General features: G+C 36.9%; 1 protein-coding gene across 4 annotated transcripts in view; it reads left to right on the top strand.

Moving 5' to 3' along the window:
* NSMAF (neutral sphingomyelinase activation associated factor) overlaps positions 1-21,695 on the top strand; it is a 40,096-nt gene that overhangs the window by 4,550 nt on the left and 13,851 nt on the right. For 3 of the 4 annotated variants that reach the window (XR_013956323.1, XM_080611964.1, XM_080611962.1), the window contains exons 2-17: positions 8,736-8,825; positions 8,923-9,001; positions 9,091-9,158; positions 9,239-9,275; positions 10,613-10,663; positions 13,029-13,100; positions 13,478-13,525; positions 13,624-13,676; positions 14,180-14,309; positions 15,289-15,360; positions 16,222-16,330; positions 17,588-17,764; positions 18,517-18,596; positions 20,331-20,421; positions 20,510-20,573; positions 20,695-20,746. Coding sequence is in view for 3 of the 4 variants with exons in the window: in XM_080611964.1 (XP_080468090.1) it covers positions 8,736-8,825; positions 8,923-9,001; positions 9,091-9,158; positions 9,239-9,275; positions 10,613-10,663; positions 13,029-13,100; positions 13,478-13,525; positions 13,624-13,676; positions 14,180-14,309; positions 15,289-15,360; positions 16,222-16,330; positions 17,588-17,764; positions 18,517-18,596; positions 20,331-20,421; positions 20,510-20,573; positions 20,695-20,746 (1,273 nt within the window). In the remaining variant the exon portion in view is untranslated. The remainder of the gene's footprint in view (positions 1-8,735; positions 8,826-8,922; positions 9,002-9,090; positions 9,159-9,238; positions 9,276-10,612; positions 10,664-13,028; positions 13,101-13,477; positions 13,526-13,623; positions 13,677-14,179; positions 14,310-15,288; positions 15,361-16,221; positions 16,331-17,587; positions 17,765-18,516; positions 18,597-20,330; positions 20,422-20,509; positions 20,574-20,694; positions 20,747-21,695) is intronic. The other variant, XM_080611963.1, reaches the window with a different exon arrangement.

Genomic DNA, 21,695 nt, shown 5'->3' with positions numbered 1-21,695 from the left:
GGCTACTGCTGAATTGAGGTAGCATGCTTTTCATCCTTGGCAATGTCCTTCCATTATCAGGATTGTACTTCCCATATCATGTCAAGTGATTGTGCAAGGTGTGTTGGATCAGTCACTTGACATCTTGTGTCCAAATACATTTCCAGCATGCACTTTCCTGAAGTGATGGAAATGGTAAGAATTCAAAGCAGGATCTGTGGGGTACCTTCTCTGGGTGGTATAAACAGGATTTTATCAAGACACCAGTTCATGCACATTCATTCCTGTATCCAATTTGAACAAGTCCAGTGATTCAGTTGCTGAGTGACGTTGGTATATAAAATGTGGGTTTCTTGGGGTTTTTAGTTTGTTGTTTTATGTGTCGTCATCCTCCCCCATGTTGTTGGATCTTAGATGAGATCTTTTCAAACTGGAGTATAGAGGGACAGGCACATCAAGCAAAGTAACAGTAAAATTCTCAAGTAGACTAAACCTGATGCAACACACTCTTTATTTGGAGGATATTTTTATGGCATCTTGGCAGGACTTGTAAACGCCAGGGTGCAGTTTGTAAAGTGTGATTCTCTTTGTTGCATACTCTGAACGATGCTAGGAATGTTTGAGTACCATCTGGATTCGCAGACCTTGTGTGTAGGGGATGACATCATAAGAGGTGAAGTTTTGAGATGTTTTTCTGCTACTTAGTGTTGTGCCTAGTTTTCCTGAGTGTCTTGGGTGTGTTCTTGACTCATATTCATCAGCTCTTTTCTAAGTGGCAATTATATGGGAGCTTTTTGAAAAAGGCAAAAAACAAACAATATTCAATTTTGTATTTAGAAGAGAGCAACCAGAGTTCTTCAGTGCTTTGTTCATTTACCAGCCTTTCCCCCTGTCACTCTTATCTTTCTGCTGCTGTATATTAAGTTCTCTTTTTTTCTTGGCAAGGTACGTCACTTCTTTTTTTTTGTCTTCCCCTGAAACTGCTTCTCAAACCAATACCAATTCACTTCACAAGAAAATACCTTCCATACCACTTCCATATAAATTTTTCAGATCTCCTTAGTATAATTTTTCTGGGACAATACATACAGGAATCTGAAATTAGTCTTTAAGCAAAAATATATTAGCATGCTTTAATTTAGCTCTCCCCTTAAGTGTAGGTGCTTGCTTACCTGTTGAGCTCAAACAGCTCTGTCATACACTATTATAGGATTAATTAACTGTACTCTGCCAGGTTCTGTATACTTCTAACACTGGGTGGGAATTGAAGATGTTTCAACATGAAATCTGTTAAAGCCTTCATTAAAATTATCTGGAGGAGGACGTGGAGGTCTGTGTGACAATATTATACTGATTATCCACTGCCTTCCCTCCTGCCCCCCCCCCCCCCCAGCATACATCCCTAGACAGACAGACACAACAGTGACTGAACAGTCTTCCTTACTTTTCAGGCTTGGGAAGCTCCTATGTTCTTTAAAGTTATTTGCTGTGTGAATTGTTATAATAGAAAATGTTCCCTTACCTAGCATGTTGAATTGTATTGGTGGGAGCAAGGAAGGATTTACTGTGAAGGTGGCGAGGCACTGGAACAGGTTGCCCAAGGAAGTTGTGAATGCTCCATTCCTGGCAGTGTCCAAGGCCTGGACACTCTGGATGGAGTCTTGGGTGACGTGGTGTAGTGTGTGGTGACCCTGCCTGTGGCAGGGGCGTTGGAACGAGATGATTTTAAGGTCTTTTCCAACCCTAACTATTCTGTGATTCTGTGTTGTTCTTCCCCCCCACCCTGAAGCTGCTGCTGCTGCTGTTGGTTTTGAATACAGGGTTTGAATAACACCTGAGATGTAACATCCTAAGTTCCCTTCCACCCACTGTAAAGCTCAAGGTTTTGCCCTGGTGGCAGTGGTTGCTACCGATTCATTTCATCCTGGAAAGTGAAACTGCCTCTTTCTCAGTGTCTCTGACAGTAGAGCTGCTGTGCAGGCTTTCTGCCTTCCAAAGGGTAAGGTCTCATTCCTGGCCACCTTATTCTTGTCCCTGACCCCTTCATGTTATACTGTCTCTGGTACTTCATGTACCCTTCCATGGCCTGATTGAGGTTACTAAATCTGTGCAGAACTGTCCTGGGGGGAACTCCAAAGCTCTGAAAAGAAGCTTGTGTTCTGATCTGTTTGCTAATGGGGTAGGTTTTCCAGTCAGAAGTGAATGGGCTCCTCAAGTGTAAGTAGTTTTTTGAGGTATTACTACGATTTGGTGAGCTAGGTTGGGCCAATGAGGCTACCCTTTCCACCCCACACTCCCCCCCCCAGCAGTCCCTTAAATTCCAATTTTCAAATTCACATGTCTAAGAAGATTGTATTTTCTTAATACATTTTCTGAAAGCTTGTTTGCTATTGGAGAGACTTTGAGGATAAGGACCAGACTGTTAAGAAGCTATATTATAAGGCATTAAGCATCTTTCAGACTCTTGCCTTTTATAGGTACTTTCATGCAGTTTGAGCTTTCTTTGAAAATCTTGTCTAATTTGTCTTTTATTTTCATTATCAAAACAGTATTTTTTAAAATAGTCTAAAATTTCAAGCTCAATATACAAGAAAAAATGGTAAATGATCCCTGAAGACATGATGTGGCTTACTAACTTCAGTCTGTTATGAGCCATTAAGACCACAAAGTTTGTGAACATAAACCTGTGAAATATGTCTTTATTAGGAGACCAGCATAAATATATCCTGTAATACACATTAAAGTGTGAGCTTTATTGCTTATTTTAAGGATTTTGTGTCAACAGATACTTGAATTGCTTTCCAAAAGAAGATATAGCATGATCCTTTTCTAAGTAGATTTTTAATAAACACTGATTAAATTATTTATACTTGGGAATTTTCAAGTATGTTGGGTTATACATTTTGAAAATAAATTAAAACAAATCACTTGCTGATGATAAGAAAAATATCTCAAACTCAATCTTTTATATTTGCCTGAAACAATAGTTTCTGATATTTGGTATCAGAATTGACAAAATTATATTTGTGTTGTAGGAATACGAAGTTTCAGAACAACAGGCAAATGTAGAAGACCCTTTGATTTTTCTTAAACCCACAACTGTTTGTGTTAATATCTGAAAAAAAAAAAACCAAAAAAACCAAATCAAACAACAAAACAACCAGTTCTGTTTCTAGTTCTTGCTTATAATTTAAAAGGACAAAAAACCAAAGCAAAACAAAACTTTTTCATTTTAGATATGATAGTATTTTTTTATATTTCCCAGTTAATACTTATGGTTTGCTTTTATATATAGATAGATATAGATATATAGATATAGATAGGGTTTATTTGGGGAAGGGAGAGAAGGGGCCAGTTGCATTATTATTGAAGTTGTCCAGTCATTCTCACTGGAAGACCAGTTTATCTGACTAATTGCTGAGGTTAAGAGAGGGTTGGGGGCTATGTCCTGGGGTCAGACTTAAAGGCAAGAGAGGGTAGTCTGGGAACAGACTTGCTTGGTCTTACTTGATTTGACATTGGCTTTCTGATCTAGGCTGTTTTTCCAGGGCAGTGTGCAAGTCACAGGTTGACAATATGTGCTGTTAGTTACTCAGCACAGAGAACACTGCAGCTCTTCAGTGGCTGAAAAACAAAATACAGTTCTCAACTGTTACAGATTTAATCAGTTTCTTGTAGAGGGTATCATGCATTCTCCTCCTACTGTTAATATGTTGATTTTTCTGGTTTGTTTTGATTTTGTGGGTTTTTTCTCTTCTGTCATCTGCGTAAGAATTCAATTACTCTTTTAGATCCACACTAAGTGTGCATACAGATTCCTGTTGTAGAACTACATAGCAGTTGATAGTATATAATTTTTTTATGTCAGTCATCTTGATATCACAAGTGTCTTTGGAATACCTTGTCTAAGCTTTTTGGAACAATCAGCCTGAAGTCCAACTGCTTAGTTGCATGTTGAAGATCCCCACTGCTTTAATTGTATAGTTATTGTGATTGATTTCCTAGTTTTTCAGACCTTCACAACAGTGTTTGCCTGCTCATGCAACATACTGGAGACTGATCTGTTCTCTTGCTATCTGTAAACACTTGTTAAACCTCCTGGCAAGCCTGAAGTATCATCCTGTGTAGTGATGGTTCTCAAGAGGGACCCTGTTGATACAATAGCTATCAGTGGCTGTATTTATTTACATGGAAGAAGTCTGTTCTGTGAAGATAAGAAGCTCTGTCTGTATTCTAGTAACATCTGATGAAACTCTACTTTTCCTTTTTTTAACAACTCTGTGGATCATTAACACAGACAAATGAAATTTAAATACTTAAGCAGTAAGTACTGAGATGAATTGAGAGATTCTAGAAGGTTATTCCATAGATCATGCTTCATAATCTCCAAAGTTCATAATTAGCAGTGACTTGAACTTGTCTTATGTTTGCTAGCCAGTAGTTGAGATGCAAGTCTGAAAATTATTGTTCCACTTCTGGTATCATAACTCGAACTTGAAAACATATTTGTAGAAGTGAAGGTAAGAGGGACTATTCTCATGAGCTCCCAAAGAGAACAGCAAGAGAAAAGGAGATGTGAAAAGCTCCAGGGAACTGGAACAGACTGGCAGTATCATGAAAAAGAGTTAAAGGTAGACTTGGTATGTGTATGTCAACAGTTGGACTCCAGGAAAAAGTACAGCAACAGTTCTCCTAAACTAATGATATTTTTGATCAGACATTCTTTTGTCCTGGTGAAGAAGCAGACATTTCAAATCATGTGGTTTGAGGGGTGCAATACTTAATGGCCAAGAAAGGTGGATTTTTGAAAAGTGAAGTTTTTGTGACAGGATCTTTGGACAGGCTGTAATTTCATCCCAGTTGCAATGGGTGATTGAGAAGAGTAGAGATAGGTGATTGTACTTGTGAAGATTTGATATCTGGCTCTGCCTGCAGAAGTGGCTCATCAGCCTGAAAATATAGGAAAATCTGGTTAGAGTAAACGGACTTGCAAGTAGGAGAGTAGCAATAAGCACAGAAATGCTTGTAAGAGGCTGCAGGACCACCTGGAACGCTCTGCGGAGAACGTGGCGGGGTGAAGATAAAACGTGGAAAATGTACTTGACCTATATGACATACAGTGTTTGGAGAAAGTGCTTTAACAGCTGCCAGCAATACAACCCTTTCTCAAGATGGCAAAGCAGAGAGCAGAAGGTGATCGTGAGATTAGGGCACAGGAGGTCGCTGGTCTCCAGCAAGGAGCTTTAACTGGATACTGTAGTAGTCATATGGGAGAGACACAGTCTAGTAGCAAAAGGGTTAACTGGATGCTGCTGCTAAATACTGTATTTAAAAGGGAAGAAACCTGTAATTTCCCACAATATCTAGTTAGCCTATGTGAAGAGCTTATCTTGAGTTTTTGTGTGTAAGCTTGTGTTGTCTTTTTCATGAAAGCATCTGATTCAGCAGGAGTGAGGAGTATGCCAGGTAAAGTGTACCTCAAATCCTTCCCAGTAGCCCACAGCTTCTGCTTTTGGGAAGGTGAATTGGTGGATAATGTGTTGAATATAAAGATACGGTAGTTTCTGGGGGTTGGTTATCCTGCAAAGTTTGAAAAAGAGCTCTAGCTTTAGGTATTTTGGCTTGTGTAAGCATGTTGTAGTTACTGTGAATAACAGAGACAATGGTTTGATCTAAACACTTGACTTATCTTGAATAGATGGATTCTGACATTTACCAAACGCTTAAAAGGGAAGTCTATTAACTACCAGTGCTACCAACTTGTGGATTTGGAAAGAATATAAAAATGTAGGGAGTTTGTCAAAAGAATGGGTGGAGACAAAGGAAAGAGATCAAGAATGAAGAACTTCTGAAATTAGTTCTGTTGACCAGGCATTACCTTGGAAGTTACCAGTTTCCTTGTGTCGTGGTTTAAGCCCAGGCTGTAAATCAGAACCACGCAGTCCACTTCCCGCCCCCCCTTTCTTCCCTCCGCTTCTGGAAGGACGGGGAGGAGAATCAAAAGAATGCAACTCCCATGGGTTGAGATAAGAACAGTTTAATAACTAAGGTATAACACAAATCACTACTGCTACCACCAATAGTAATAATGATAAAGGAAATAACAAGGAAAAGAATACAACCGCTCACCGACCCACCTCACCCCCACCCCACAGCGTTCCAGCCCTTCCGGGCCACTCTCAGTTCTACATCCTGGGCATGACGTGCTGTGGTATGGAATATCTCTTTGGCTAGTTTGGGTCAGGTGTCCTGTCCCTGCTTCCTCCCAGCTTCTCCTCCTCCCTGGCAGAGCATGAGACTCACAAAGTCCTTGGTCAGTCTAAACATCGGTGTTATCAGCTTTGTTCCCAGGCTGAAAGTCAAAAACACAGTGCTGCAACAGCTACTAAGAAGGAGAAAAACTGACTGCTACTGCTGAACCCAGGACACGTTGGAAGAAAAATTGTGTGCCCATGAAAGTCATTGCTGTGAAGCTGATTGTTCCCTGTGTCAATAGTGTCTGTTCCCTAATAAAAGAGAGTAGAAGAATACATATATTTTTATATATATTTCATATATATTTATATATGTGTAAATATACCATAGTGTATAGTATTTACACTCTACACTACATATATAAAAATATACATACATTTCAAATAAATTTAGATATTACCTTTGTTCCTAACCTTTTTTTATTTAAATATTTTGGCTTGTGGCTAATAAGCTGATTGTATATACTTATACTAGAAAGAAGAACATTCTGATGGTGTTTTGCTCTTTATATATCCTAACATAGCTTTATTAAATAGCTTTAAATCAAAATGTGATAGTATTTGCTGGGTCCGAGTTTGCAAAATCCCAAAAATTTTAAGTTTATCCCAGATGATTTCAACTGTGTGATGTGTTGAAAAATGGGATTTTATGGTGACTGTGTGGAACATGCTATGGTTTCACACTCCTCTTCCCCCTTAGTTTGTAGACTGTTTCTACCTCCTGTTTTAGCTTCCTGAAGGTGAGTGAGCAAAATAAATATGAAAAGAACAATTTGGCCCCTTCAAAAGCTCCAAGGCCTCAGAAACTTAGAAATTAGTTTACACCTGTTTATAAGACATGCTTTCATAGGTGGCAGGAATTTCGAAGAGCAGACTCTGGTGAGAAATAGAAGGCAACTGAAGTTAAGTCCTTTGAGAAAGGATATGTGAAGGCATAGTCCCTATAACCCCACTGGAAACTGGATATACTCAGGAACCTTACAGTAACAGCAACTGAGGTAGAGGCTGAAGAGACTGAGATTCGTGGTGAATTTTCTGAAGGAGTTTTGTATGGCATATGTTGTTCTAACTCATATGTTTTGTAACATTATAACATCATTTGTTTCTTAATGGCATTGTAAAATGCCTGTTTTCAAGAAAGAAGAGGTAAAGACAATTTTGAAAAAGCAGCAGAGCTTTAGTACAGAGTGTCTTGGACACACAATCAGTTTTGAGTATATTGATCCACTGTTACTTGTATTTGCAGTAAACCTTTATTGTTGTGTTCTGTTTAATATAACAGTCACAGCACAAATCTTGGTTGAACAAGATGAATTTTCCAATAACTCTGGTTTTTTTTCTATTATGAAATATGCTTTTTTAACGAGCAGGCTATTAAGTGCATTCAGTTCATTTTGTGAACTCTTGACATCTTTACTGCTGTTTGACTACAGCTCTGGGGACATTTGATGTTTATTAGCATTGTCACAGGCATTTCTTGTGGAGCACATCATGAACTCATGTTGTATGTATAAAAAAACTCATATAGTATAAAAAAATATAAATATATATAAAAAATAAAAAGTATAAAAAACTCAAAGAGTGGATGTGAGTAAATGCTAAGAACTTCTGCTGATAGTGCCACCGCTGCACACAAACAAGCTGGTGCGCTTCCAACTGAAGTGATAGATGTTTCTGGTCCTCCTTCTGTGCCGATACACACTGCACTCCCCACAGCTGAAAACATAGGTGACCCTGTGTTCACCCTGTTAGTATTGTTGGTGTGTTTTAATCACTTGCAGCAGTTTTTTAAGTCAAGTCTTTAGAGAACACAGTTTCATGTTGTATCTAATCTAGTCTATTTGCATTTACCTCCTACCATGCATTTACCTCCTCCTTACTATGATCCTGCAGTTAAATACATTAGAAGATTTCAGGGGTTTCATTGTTATTATTTGTTGTTGTTGAAGTTTCTTATCTATTGGATTAGTCCATAAACTTAATCTTCCTGTGGGGTTGAAGAGGCACTGGTACACAGGAAGTGCAGAAATGTGGTTACAGAGAAAGGTAATGTTTCCTCGGAGGGTATCCATTGAGTGGCTCAGCCAATGTAATTTGGCTTTGCTTCAGAAAGATCTGATCTCCCCCATTCCAAGCAGTTAGTTCCTGCCTCTGCTTTTGTGTTATTGTGTATTTTGACAAGCATATGCTGACTGGGGCTAAACTAATGTTTAACGGGTGGAAAGCCTGGCCGTGTTAGGGCAGTTCCCACCTAAGACATATGAACAGAATTAAATACCTGACTTTATATTTGTTGGAAGAGCATCAGTCAATCTTCTGCATGCATATACAAATTTTCCATATGGGTTTGTTCTTTCAAAAAGTTAATTTAATTCATTTTTGGGGGGATGTGGCACAGCACAGAAATTGGTGAAAACTTCCCTAACACTTTATAGAATTTCTTAAGAACTGTAACTGTTACAGTGTTTTCTTTTTGAGTAAATATTTTTTATTTATTTGTAGGTTTTCACTGCTGCTTCTTAACCTGGAAGAATATTACTTTGAACAGCACACAGCTAATCATATTAAAAATAAAGGTTGCAGAGATGAAAGGTACAAAACTCTTAATACATTCATTTACTAGAGTTGTTTTAGTCTCGTGGATCTCTAACACATACATGACTACTTCCTTTTTTATTATTCCTTTTAGAAAATTCAGAGGGTCCCTAAAAATCTGTTCAAAGTCAATAATTTTTGAACCTGATGACAATATCCAACCTATTATAAAGGTAAGCAGCATGAACTTATAATTTCTTGGTAATTTAAGATTCTCTTTATAAAGCTTTTAAGAGGTATGTATTTTTATAACTTGCTGCAGATACCCCTGAGAGACTGCATTAGTATAAAAGCCCCAGAAGATAATGAAGCAAAGAACCCTTTCACACAGTACGTGAATTTGAGTTACATATTTAACTCCTTTTAAAGCTGAAATGGCCATCACTTCAATTATCTTATTTACATTTTAGGGATACATCTGGAGGGATTTCCGTTGTATGTAATCAGGTAAGACCTGCATATAACAGATTCTTGATGTATAAATGAGCAAGGTTATGTTCTTTAATGGTGTCTTTCTCAAAGCTGGTGTCTTTCTCAAAGCTGGAGTCTTAAGGTGGGGGGTTAACTGGAAACAAAACTAATTAGTGTCAAAAACTTAGCATTAATGTGAAGCTGTTGATGCTGGAAATATTAAACTGTTAATGACTTCATTAAGTCATTAATTTGATAAATTACAAACACTGTGCATTTTATAATGGAGCTTAGGGCAATTTTAGAATTGAATGAAAATAGAGAATAGACTGAAATAAAACTGGTTATTAGTCATCTTTGGTATTGCTATATTGCTTTCTTCTACTTCATGCAGCATGTAGTGGTAATGGCAAGGCCATCTTGATCCTTGCATTTCAGTATCTAAAATTGATAGCTTTGCTTAGTTAAGTAGTGCTGCAGTCAAAAATGAACTCAAGCATTATCTATGCTGGAGAAGTTTGTGGACCATGTTAAAGTATTCAGTATATTTAATTTCATCTTGAAACTGCTTCTGTGAAGGGTATTATGTAGTCAAGGTTTCTTGTGTTGACATTTTTTTGTGTATTGAGTATATTTAGAAAAGGTATTTCCCGTATGAAGACACGCTAAGAAACTTAGGGCTGTTCAGCCTGGAGAATAGAAGGCTGCGTGAAGACCTCATAGCAGCCTTCCAGTATCTGAAAGGGGCCTACAAGGATACTGGAGAGGGGCTCTTCATCAGGAACTGTAGTGACAGGACAAGGAGTAATGTGTTTAAAGTATTACAGGGGCAGTTCAGGTTAGATGCAAGGAAGCAGTTCTTCACTGTGAGGGTGGTGAGGCACTGGAACAGGTTGGCCAGAGAAGTGGTAAATGCTCAGTCCCTGGCAGCTTTCAAGGCTAGGCTGAACAGAGCCTTGGGTGTAACATTGTCTAGTGTGAGGTGTCCCTGCTCATAGCAGAGGGATTGGAACTAGATGATCTTAATGTGCTTTCCAACCCTAAGCATTCTATGATTCTATGTAAGTAAGCCTCAACTAAATTGGACACTTGCCCCCTTTGCAGTTAACTGCCATAAACTAGATGATAATAACTAGATGATCATAAAACTAGATGGTCATAGCTAGATGATCTTAAGGTCCTTTCCAACCCTAATTATTCTATGATTCTATAAAAGGTCATTGTTTTTCTGCAGTTTCTTTGGGGTAGCTAAAGCAAGATATTGAAACCCAGTGTTTGCTTGCTTAAGCAGCATTCCTAGCTTTGCATTTGTCAGTACTTCTGAATTTATTATTTTTTAAGGACTGAAACTGTAACCTTTCTTACTCTTCCAGGTTTTTCTCATTAAAGAAAGAAACATCATTGCACCCTATAAAACAGTAAGAGTGAGTATATATTTTTTTTCCTATTCTTATCAAACTAATGTTTTGCAAGAATTTATGTTCTCATTTCTAAAAGAGTAAGATAATTATAATTTGAGGAATATAACAATAAAGCTTTTAAAAAAGGTAATTGTGCATATTGATAAAACAAGTGTCTGAGTTCTTTAATGGGTTTGTGATATTTCTTGGAGGACATACTGCAGACTTTACACTTGCTATTTGCCTTGATGTGCAGCTCTGGGCTCAACAGTCAGAGCTGGCTGGTAGTATTCAGTGGACACTGCATCCTGGATAAATGGCGGCTTCTCAGTTTTGCTTACACCTGAGATGAGAGATTTCCCAGCTGGGTGCTTCACAGTTGAAAGAAATGGCAGATGAGGCTGCTCACAGCAGAAATCAGAGCTTGCATTCTGCTGATGGGGTGGCTCTGCTCTGATTCTGAGCCTGGATGCTGTAAGGCATAGAAGTAAGGGTTTTTCAGCTGGCATGTATGATGTCTTAACACACAAACACAAAATGAAAATGCAGGGTCATTAAACACCATATTTATCCAAGAATTGAAACACACAGAATTGTTTCTCTCTTACTTGTTCAAGTAAAAAATATCAAGGGTGATGGAATATATAAATTTGCACTACTGTAATGAACAACAAAGAGGCAATGAATGATCTCTCTTCTTTCAGCAACTGCTTTAGTTTGGTTTTGTGACTAGATCTGTCTCTAAATTAGGATTTTTAAATGTTTTTGTTTCTTTGCTTGCTTTATGCCATTAATTCTTCATGTTTTGAACATATTTTCTCTTCTAGTCCTTCTATTTTCTGTTTTGCCTCCATGTGCAAGATTTATTAAGTATACAAATATCATGGTGCCAACACAGTGAAAAAGAAAAGAGTCAAGAGGGCTGTTTTGAAGACTTTTCACATTATTTTTCTCTAAGTCAGATTCAGGCATACCTAAAACATTCCTGACAGTAAACCATTACAATTTACTTCACAAAAGTTCACGAAAGCTTGCCTTCAGTAATTTCAGATTTATTTTTTTTTCTGTTACTGATAAATAATTTCTGTTTGAATTGTTGCCAGTTCCAGATACGTCACTGAGTGCTGAGATTTGGTAGTACATTTTATCTTCCATGTCTTGCAGTTGTTTAGGGTCAATTACAAAATACTGAGCTATTGTCTTTGCATATGACTGGAGAGCTACAGAGAACCACTCACAAAAGCTTTTACATTGTTGGCTGTAAGCAATCCTTGTAGACCATCCACTGGGCTTTCTGAGAGTCATGCTTTCCATGATGACAGAAAATGATGCTCTGAGTGAAATGTTAAAAGGCTTTTATCTAGGTTGCTACTGAATTTCATGTCTCCCGTTACTCCATCTCTATTTGCTTCCTGAAGCATGCTTTCCTCTTGGATTTCTGTCAGTTCAGCTAGATCATACATTATATTGAAGATCATCTAGATTTTCATGTCTTCTTTCCTTCAATTTTAAATTAATCCCATCATATCCACTGATCAATGTCTTGATGTAGTCTTACTTATACATTTTATTTATATATATAATTTTTTAATTTTTTTTAGTTTAGCCTGAGAAATTACAAAACCCTCCAGAAATGTGTTGATGCAGTCTTATACTACATTCAGAGGTCACCAAGGGATCTCACCACCTTTGCTAAATATGAGTTATGTGTAAGAAATCAATTGATCCATTGATCAATGCACATACTTTTAATATATTACAGTCAAAACCAGAAGTATGAGTTATGAAACGACATTTAAGAAAGCTGGAAAAACTTTGTAGGGGAAAAATGAGTATGCCACATATACTGGGTGATGTGTTAGTGAGGTTTTTATTAGTGACTAGTCACAACAGGTTGTAATTGGGTTTGGGATCTTTCCAGCTCAAAACTATTTATGTAGAGGAGAATGATAACTTTTATAGCCTAGTCTTTAAAGATTTGATGGCCTAGTATCTTTTGTCTAAAAGATACACAGTAGCTGGCTTAATGTAACATGTTTACTAGTTCTATATTTACATGTGTTTACCTGATATTAAAATAGAGCAGATACTAGTTCTACATTTACTGATGTTTATGGTACATTTATTTGTTCACTTCAAAGCTATTATGTTGTATTGTACTAAATAACAGACTAAATACCGCACAAAGAGCTTATCACAGGGGAGATATATTTGTAAAGAAAAAAATCAGGTTTAACATCTGTCTTTGGAATGTTTCAGGTATAGTGCAACCTTAGATAGCATACTTTGGCCAGGTTTTAGAGTCGCTTGATTTTAGTTTTAATTTTTTTTTTTTTATTCCTGAGCTTTATTTTAAACTTGTTTGTGGTAAATGTACTTTTGGTTTTAGGGTAGAACAGAACACTTATTCCAACTGGATGTTGCTGGGAAGCTAGGAGATGTTGTGCAAACTCTGCATCAGGTATGTGGTTATTTGATATCACTACACACTTTATTACAGTTTTTTTTTTTTGTCTTTTAATGGAGAGCTTTCTTTATTCTCAAGGTGAGAACCTTGGTGAATCTATTTTCAAAATGTAGCAGTTGCACATAGCTTCTAGTTTTGACAGCTGTTGTAAGCTACTTGTATTAGCTTTTACTATGCAGGATGGTAGTATACAGACAAAGTAATAACATGACAGTAGCAATGAACAAGCATGTCCTACTTTAAAAAGAAATAATAATAGCTCTTTTAGTACTCTGACACCAAGAATGCTTAAAGCCCCCCTGGTTTCTATTGGCTTCTGAGCTGTGTAGGACCTCTCTGTGCTGTTTCACTTACAGCTCATTTTTCTTCAGCTTTACAGGGCTTCTTGTCTAGATAAAATGGGAGATCAAGCTGCCATGGTAAGTATCTGATTATTCCTGATATCACTGTTTAATAATGAAATTCTGAGTGCATTTGAATCTTAGACCTTTTTTTTTTTTTTTTCCCTCCACGTTAGATAACTGCTATATTGCAATCGCGCTTGGCTAGAACTTCATTTGATAAAAACAGGTATCTTTCTAATTACTTTGTACTGGGAAATTATTCCTCTTGTTGGTTGATTAGTCTGCTGCATCAGTACTTAGTATCTTCTTGTTTGGGGCAGCATAAGCTCTCTAATTCAGAGAGTTACGTTCTCTTGTATTCTGAACTCTCTGGAACAGAGAATGGGAAATTCTGCGTTGCAAAGATGAATGTATTACTTTGTCTCCATACCATTCTGTTTATGAATTTGTTGCAAATCAGGCATCAGTAAACGCCAAATAAAGCTCTGTATAAAACAATCAACTGGTTTGCTACTCTGAGGCTGGTGGAGAACGTAGCAACTTTCTGGAGTACCTCTTAAAGTAGAGGTCTCGATAAAGAACTTTCTTTGTGTCTAAAATAGGCTTAGCGAAGTCCCTTTTCTGATGTCCTAAGGTTATAAGCTAACCTAAAATCTTTCTAAAGAATTTAAGGGTAGCTATACCTAAGTAAGAACTGGAGGTAAACTTACTCCTTTTCTTCACTTGTAGATTTCAAAGCATTTCTGAAACGCTGCATATGGAATGTAAAGCAGAAATGGTGACACCACTGGTGACTAATCCAGGGCATGTGTGTGTTACTGATGCTAACTTGTACTTCCAGCCTCTTAATGGATATCCTGTAAGTGCCTCATAGATGGTCTTGCATATGATATGAGCACACTGCCCCTCTAGTGGACAGTTTTTGTTTTCTGTATTATTCCTTTTAAATGCACATGGAACACATCTCCAAGACTCAGCTTTCATTTATAATCAAGCTCCTTGATCTCTACTGCTGTGTTGCATTCAAGCATATTTCTGATTCTGAGGCTTTATTCTGTGTCAACTTTAGTTGACCTCCTCCTGACAAAGCACAAAATGTGCTTTGCTCGTTCCCTATTGATATGTTTAAAGATCACTTTTTGTAACACTTCATTTAAGATAAATTTCTTAGTTTCACTCTGTGATGTAATTCCCACCTAGTAAGAGCTTTATATAAATTTATTTTATATTGGAAGATCTTAGCTAGGTTTTTTATTAAACTAATATTTTTTTTTTATTAAACTAATATTTTTTTTTCTCTAGAGGAGAACTGAGTGCATGTTGCAGACATTAGTGCTTTGGAACCTTCTCACAGAAAAAGCAGCTTTAGTCTTAGCAGGCCACTGATATTTGTGCCCACACAAAGAAAAATGTATTTCACAGCTGATGACAAAATGCCATTCAATTTCTGTCCACCAGGTGACACCATTGGCAAACAGTTTGCCCAGCAGCTCAGTGGCTTCTTTATTCTTAACAGGGTTTATTGTGTTCTGCTCCTTTCTCTTGCATGATTATTATAACTGGTGACAGACTCGGCTGATAATACATTGCTCGTTCTCTGTTCTTAAACTGCTTTGCTACTCATACAAGAATCAACAGCAAAGACAAGCTTTCTCTTTTTAATATAACTGCTTAGCACCGCTGTTCCACTGCTAAAATGACATGGCTGGATATTGTTTTCGTATTTCTAGTATCTCTGTTCAAGAGAAACTTCATATTGACTGGAGAGGCTAACGTAGAAGAACATAAACCTTCTAGAATATCTCCATCTTTTCTTCCCCCTCCCTTGTTCCCCACAGAAACCAGTAGTACAAATAACACTGCAAAATGTGCGTCGCATCTATAAAAGAAGGCATGGGCTAATGCCAGTGGTAAGCTCAAATATTATTTTCATTTTAATATCTTGCTGTATATATTGTTTCTGAAAATGACCAGCTGAAACTATGTGCATCATTAGTTAAAAGCTGTGCATTTTTAAAAACTCTGGATTAAATAGTGAACAGCACTCAGAAGATCCTTTCTGGCTTTTAAGTGTTTTAGTTCCCTGTGTTGTTAAAAAGTTGAAAGCAGAAAAAGTGAACACTGTCAAGGATGAAAAATGTTTTTCATAAGCAGGCAGTGTAGGGGAAGGTAGAAGGGAGTATCTCCAGGGAGTGATTCATTCCATTTATCTCAAACACCTACCTTCAAATAGAATGAGTTGCTCTCATGGTGTATTTTCTCTCCGGGTTGATTCGTGGAGGGAGTTTGATCGCCGGTTTAGATGAGACTAATGTGGAGTGATGAGTCTCCCTGTACATGACTGAGGAATAATGAGAGTGCTGCAGTGCAACCTCAGTTGTATGCTTTCAGTGTTTGTACTTTCAGTCTTAAACAAAATTTTTGTCTCAAAACACAGTTAAGCTAAATAGACATTTTACTCTGTCTCACTCCATTCACTTACGATATTACCTGTGCTTAATCAATCCAGACAGAGCCAATCTATGGACAGCTATAAAGCTATTTGCTCAACTGGCTGTAAACTGACTGCTTTTATGATTGGAAATAGGAAAGATCAAAATGTGATCAAAAGATCAAAACTTTGTGAGCAAAATTGTTATGCAATTTAGAGACTTAAGCTTTAGATGCTAGCTACTGGAATATTCTGTTGAAAAAAAAAAAAAAAAAGAAAGAATATTACAGCTTGTCAGTAATTGCTCTCATTTACTTTTTCCCTCCCTTTAACTTCTAAGGGACTTGAAGTATTTTGCACAGAAAATGATCTGTGTTCTGACATCTACTTGAAATTCTACAACTATCAAGATCGAGATGAGCTCTATTTCCTTATTGCAACATATATAGGTTTGCAGTATTTATTTATTAATGTAGTTTGTAGTACCTTGTGTGGGGAAATTTGTCTCAGCTTTGCTCTGTTATGTGGGAAGAATGAGAAGAACAAACAGATGTATTAGCCCTGAGCATTTTTTAGAAGAAGCAGCAAAGTTCAGAATACATATTGTCAAGTTGCATATATCCTGTTTGTGTTTGAAGAGCCGAGTATGAAAGGTAAGACAGCATTCTTAAAGTAAAACTAATTCTTTTGATTTGTAAATTGATATGCACTGTCATTGAACACCTCCCCCTAACTCCACTCCACCATCACCACCAGCTTCCGTATCGCCCTCACCCCCCAAAAAAAACCAGCACAAAACACTTTATCTTCAAAGCAAGGGGTAAATAAGATCCACTCAGCTAAATTGTGTTTTGCTGAAAGAGTGTAGACTGCCTTTTGGATGGATACCCAGCACCTGCTTAAGTCCAAGTAAAAATCCTGTTAAGTTCTTGTAATGGCTGGATTCCCAGTGCACGCATTAATATCTGAACTTTCCTCAGTCTTAGAAGTGGTTGATGAAAATTACCATTCTGAACCAGTTAATTTCTCATTTTTATTAAATCTTGTATATGTTAATTCCAAGAAAGTGATGTATATGTTTTGCAGATCATGAACAGAAGCTAACAGGCTTGCATGGTTCCTAGAAAAACAGGAGAAAATGCAATCTGACTAGAACTAAACATTGCAACGCACATTTACTGCCAATATTGAAAGTGTTTAAATTTTGTACTATTTTGTTGTTGTATCAGAACTCCAGTTCTGTTTTATTGAATTTGCGTAAATATCCGTTGACATTTTCCCCACTTCACAAAGCAAAGTGGAAAGTCCACAAAGAAATGATTGCTTCCTCTGAGAATCATTTTAATCTTTTAAATTTTTCTTTCAAAAGGAAATAGATTCTGACATGATTTTTGTTTGTTTGTTTGTTATTGAATTAACTGCATGCTGTTACCCTGCTTCATTTTCTGGATAACTTTCAGAGGTGAAATTTCAAGCTGCAGGTGAAGATGGTGATGATGATGATGTAGCTTAGTTCTGTTCAAATAGATCTTAAAAAAATGTATTAAGTATGGTAGTTTTTGAAACGTGAAGTTACCATTTAATTCTGACTTGTTCTTTTAAGCACCTCTGACCTTAATTATTTCATATTGCATAATACTAATCATGGTATAATTTGGGGATGGAACTCCAAACCTCAAAACTCTTAATGTTTTCTTTTGTTTTAGAAAATCACATTACAGAGCATACAGCTGAAAGTTATATGTTGCAATGGCAACGAGGACATATATCAAATTACCAGTATCTTCTTCATCTCAACAACCTGGCTGATAGAAGCTGCAATGATCTCTCTCAGTATCCTGTATTTCCCTGGATAATAGCAGACTACTCTAGTTCAGTATTAGGTATGTGTATACAAAAAGGCATGTTAGCGTATCCTGTCCAGCCTGAAATGTTTCAGGGAGGAGGGTGTTTACACTGCATAAAGTTCATGTTACATCAGAATGAACTTGGCATTAGTGATCTTGGATGTTGTGCAGTAAAATGGCTTTTTGTGGAACAACTTGGATGCATTGAAATGTATAGAATCTAGGTGTTCTTTTACAATTCTTAGCATTATATGTTGAAAGGAAGAGGCTAACAAGGCTTGTGCCTAAATTAGGCTCCTTGATTAAGGGTCTTAGTGCAATTTGTGTTGGAAGCTTGTCCTTTTGAGAATTGCATCCATATACATGGAGTAGAGTAGGCGAATCTCATGCTGTTCATCAGCACCCGCTCAAACGCTTCAATCTCATAATTTGGTGAGACTTAACTGTATCCTGACAGAATAGTGAGCAAGTGCGAAGAAGACAATGCCAGCTGGTTTTGTGTCTCAGCTAGTGGGACCTGTATTGACTAGGTGATGCTAGTTGCAATAGCTGTCACGTACATGTAGCTACTTGTTCTTAAGCAAGAGGTATGAGATTATATTTACCTGTAAGAAGAAATGGAATAGCCATTTACAGTAAGACGATTCTTTTGCAATAATGAAGCAGAGAAGATTATTGGAGAGGTTTTGCATTGGTTTTTCGTTTGGGTTTTGTTTTTTTCTTTTGTTTTAAATATTGATTATATTCCTGTCTAGTAGAATACATAGAGTCTAACTGGGTTTTTTTAGATCTGACAAAACCTGAAACATTCCGTGACCTTAGTAAGCCAATTGGTGCCCTGAATAAGGAAAGGCTGGACAGACTATTGGTATGTATATCTTTGCTTTTATGTGCTGCACTTTTTTTTGCCTTATACATGTTGTTAATAAAAGGACCTTTATCAAGCAAGGGAATTATGTAGATATCTAACACTAACTATAAACCTTATCTGAGCAAGCTTACTTATAAACATACCACATTTATTTTTCAGCTTAGTTTCATCAATACTGATTTTATCAATATTAATTTAAAATTATTTTAATCTGTTTTCTCTCTCTTCCTACTGTTTCATATGTATATGCTTTTAAACGCTTTTACCTCACTTTTAAAATAAAATCCCTAAATCTGTTTAATTATTATGTTTGCATTTGTATGGCAGGCACTGAGGTGCTGCAAAAATATAGGATCATAGAATAGTTAGGGTTGGAAAGGACCTTAAGATCATCTAGTTCTGATCCCCCTGCCTGCTCCAACAGTTCCATGTCCTTATGTTGAGGACACCAGAACTGCACACAATACTCCAAGTGGGGTCTCAGAAGAGCAGAGTAGAGGGGCAGGATCACCTCCTTCGACCTGCTGGTCACGCTGCTTTTGACGCAGCCCAGCACGCAGTTGGTTTCTGGGCTGTGAGCACACGCGGAAGCTGGCTCATGTTCAGTTTCTCACTGACCAGCACCCCCAAGGAAAAATAAAACCTCAAGACAAACAGATTTAAATGTGTAATGTAAAATATGTATTTGAATTAAACAAGACAAAGTAACAGAAATCTTAAGTACTTCCATTTTAGAAAAATGCTGAATTTGAGGAAGAGTACTTCAAATGGAGGAAATCTGGTTCCATGGAGATCAGAGCACCAACCTGAAATTTCCACATGCAGATAATAGTGCACAGTCTTTTTCCACTTCTCAAAATAGCCAGGCTTTCTTTTTATAAGTAGTTAAACAGATAGTTACAGACTTAGAAGGTCCTCAGTTTCTTGGCTTTTTATTCTTTGTATAAAATTGTCTCTTACCGCAAGTTAATTATTCCAAAATAATTTACAGAATGTAAGTTAATTATTTAGTAATTTATATTTAGTAATTATTCCACAATCATTTAAAGAACATAAATACGTTTAAAGTTTTAGAACCTTTATTAGTCCTTAGTGAAGCATTATGAAAAGATATTGCCAGACTAACTGCATTATATTGACAAAAAGGATTAAATGTTTCAAAATAATAGGGCTTCCTAAGATTGTAGAAGGAAAGAACATGATCAATGTTACGTTTTCAGTAATGGTAAACAACGTTTTCTTTCTAAGATATGACTGTTTCCTCAAGCTGTTAGCTGCCTCATGCTTACTGCAGTAAAAGTCACTTTGTTTAGATTATGACAGGTTTGGGGAATAATACATAGGAGCTTCAGATAGGAGGGAATCTTCCAGGCTGAATTAAGTCAGTACATTCTTCTGTTCTGTACTCTCATTACACTTCATGTGAAAGATAAAAAGGAAGCACTTGTTTGCACTCCTTTGAAGTTGAGTCACTGCAGTTACATATGAGAGAGCAAAAAAGATTAAAACCTGGTAATTCTGGATTCAGAGTTGTAAGGGCTTTTTTGCCTTATAGATTTACTGATCTGATTACAGCTGCATGCTTATTAGAACATTGTTTCATTGTTTAAAGAAGAAAAAGAGGGTGGTCCTAATCTCTGTCTTTAAAAAAAAGTGGTTTTATATTCAATATTGAAGGAAAGCAGGAATGCCAATTTTAAACAGACCTCTCTTTTTCTTCATCTGTTGCAGACACGTTATGAGGAAATGCCAGAGCCTAAGTTCATGTATGGGAGCCATTATTCATCCCCAGGATATGTTTTGTTTTACCTCGTTAGAGTTGGTAAGACAGTTTTTACGTTCTCTCTGAGCAGTTACCTCCAAAGTGGACGAGATTTGGAGCAAGCTGATGGCTTTTTCTTTGTCCTTAGCTCCAGAATATATGCTCTGTCTGCAGAATGGAAAATTTGATCATGCTGACAGAACGTTCAATAGGTTTGTTTACATTTTGTCTACAAGGAGCTTGGGTTTGTTTTCAAATATGCATCAAGGGAGTGCAAAGCTTTAAAAACTGTGGGGGTTTTTAACAAATGTGTGATTGTTATGTATTATGTAGCCTTGCAGAGACCTGGAAAAACTGTTTGGATGGTGCAACAGACTTCAAAGAGGTAATTGACTGGAAAATTGTTCTAGTCCTTCTTGATAATCTCTGCTAAGCTTTCTGTTCTTAGCGGTCTCCTGTTGATATAAGAGTTTTGGGTTGGGGATGAGGTATGTTTGGTTGGGTTTTTTTGTTTTGTTGTTTGTGGGGTTTAGGTGTGTGTGTGGTAAGGCAGTTGACTGCATTTTCTGAATCCTTTAACATTTTTAACTTCTTCCTTCTATTTAATTCCATAATTGCTTGTCTGTGTCTGCTTTCTGGCTTTTAATTTAACAGAACTGTCATTGTGAATGTTACTGGAATAAATTAGAATTACCAGAGTGGATTAAGGCTGAAAAAATGCAACTTTATGTATTGTCTGCTGGAATCCTGTAAGGATTTGGCTGTATTACAACAGTACATCTGGAAAGGTTAAACTGTAGAAGTTTTTGGATTTTCAGCCTTATAGAGACTATAGCTTGTATAATATGTTGAGAACGATTAACTGTCAGATAGCGGGTGCTGTTAAATAATGTTTCTTTGATAAAGGAGTTTAATATAGTGATTCTTTTTAAAAAAAAAGTCTATAGTTAATGTTAGCTATTGTGGTCTTTAAATTACTGGCTTAACCTCTGAAACTTTTGTCATTCTTGTTTTCTGTATTTTGGCTTGACTCTCAACTGATGGCTATGTAATGAGAGTTCTGAAGATACTCTTACATGTTATGGATTCATGTGTCACATATTACATGTTAAAAATATTTATGCCACTCGGAATTGAGCTCAGAAAATCACCTTGTAGGTAGTCAAGAAGCCTAAAAGTAGTTGGAAGGATAATGGGAGGAAGCTTCCAGTCCTGCTTTACTGACAGAGGATAAAGCCTGGAAAAATTGCTACCCAACTTTAGGGCTTGGCATATAAACCTTGGTAACTTTTAGTTTTTATTTAAGTTATTAGTTATTTTATTAAGTTATTTTA

This window comes from Psittacula echo, assembly GCF_963264785.1.
Source record: "Psittacula echo genome assembly, chromosome: 2".
In the NCBI taxonomy this organism is placed as follows: Eukaryota; Metazoa; Chordata; class Aves; order Psittaciformes; family Psittacidae; genus Psittacula; species Psittacula echo.
Note: the sequence above shows the minus strand (reverse complement) of the source record. Positions and strands in the feature narration are given on the sequence as shown.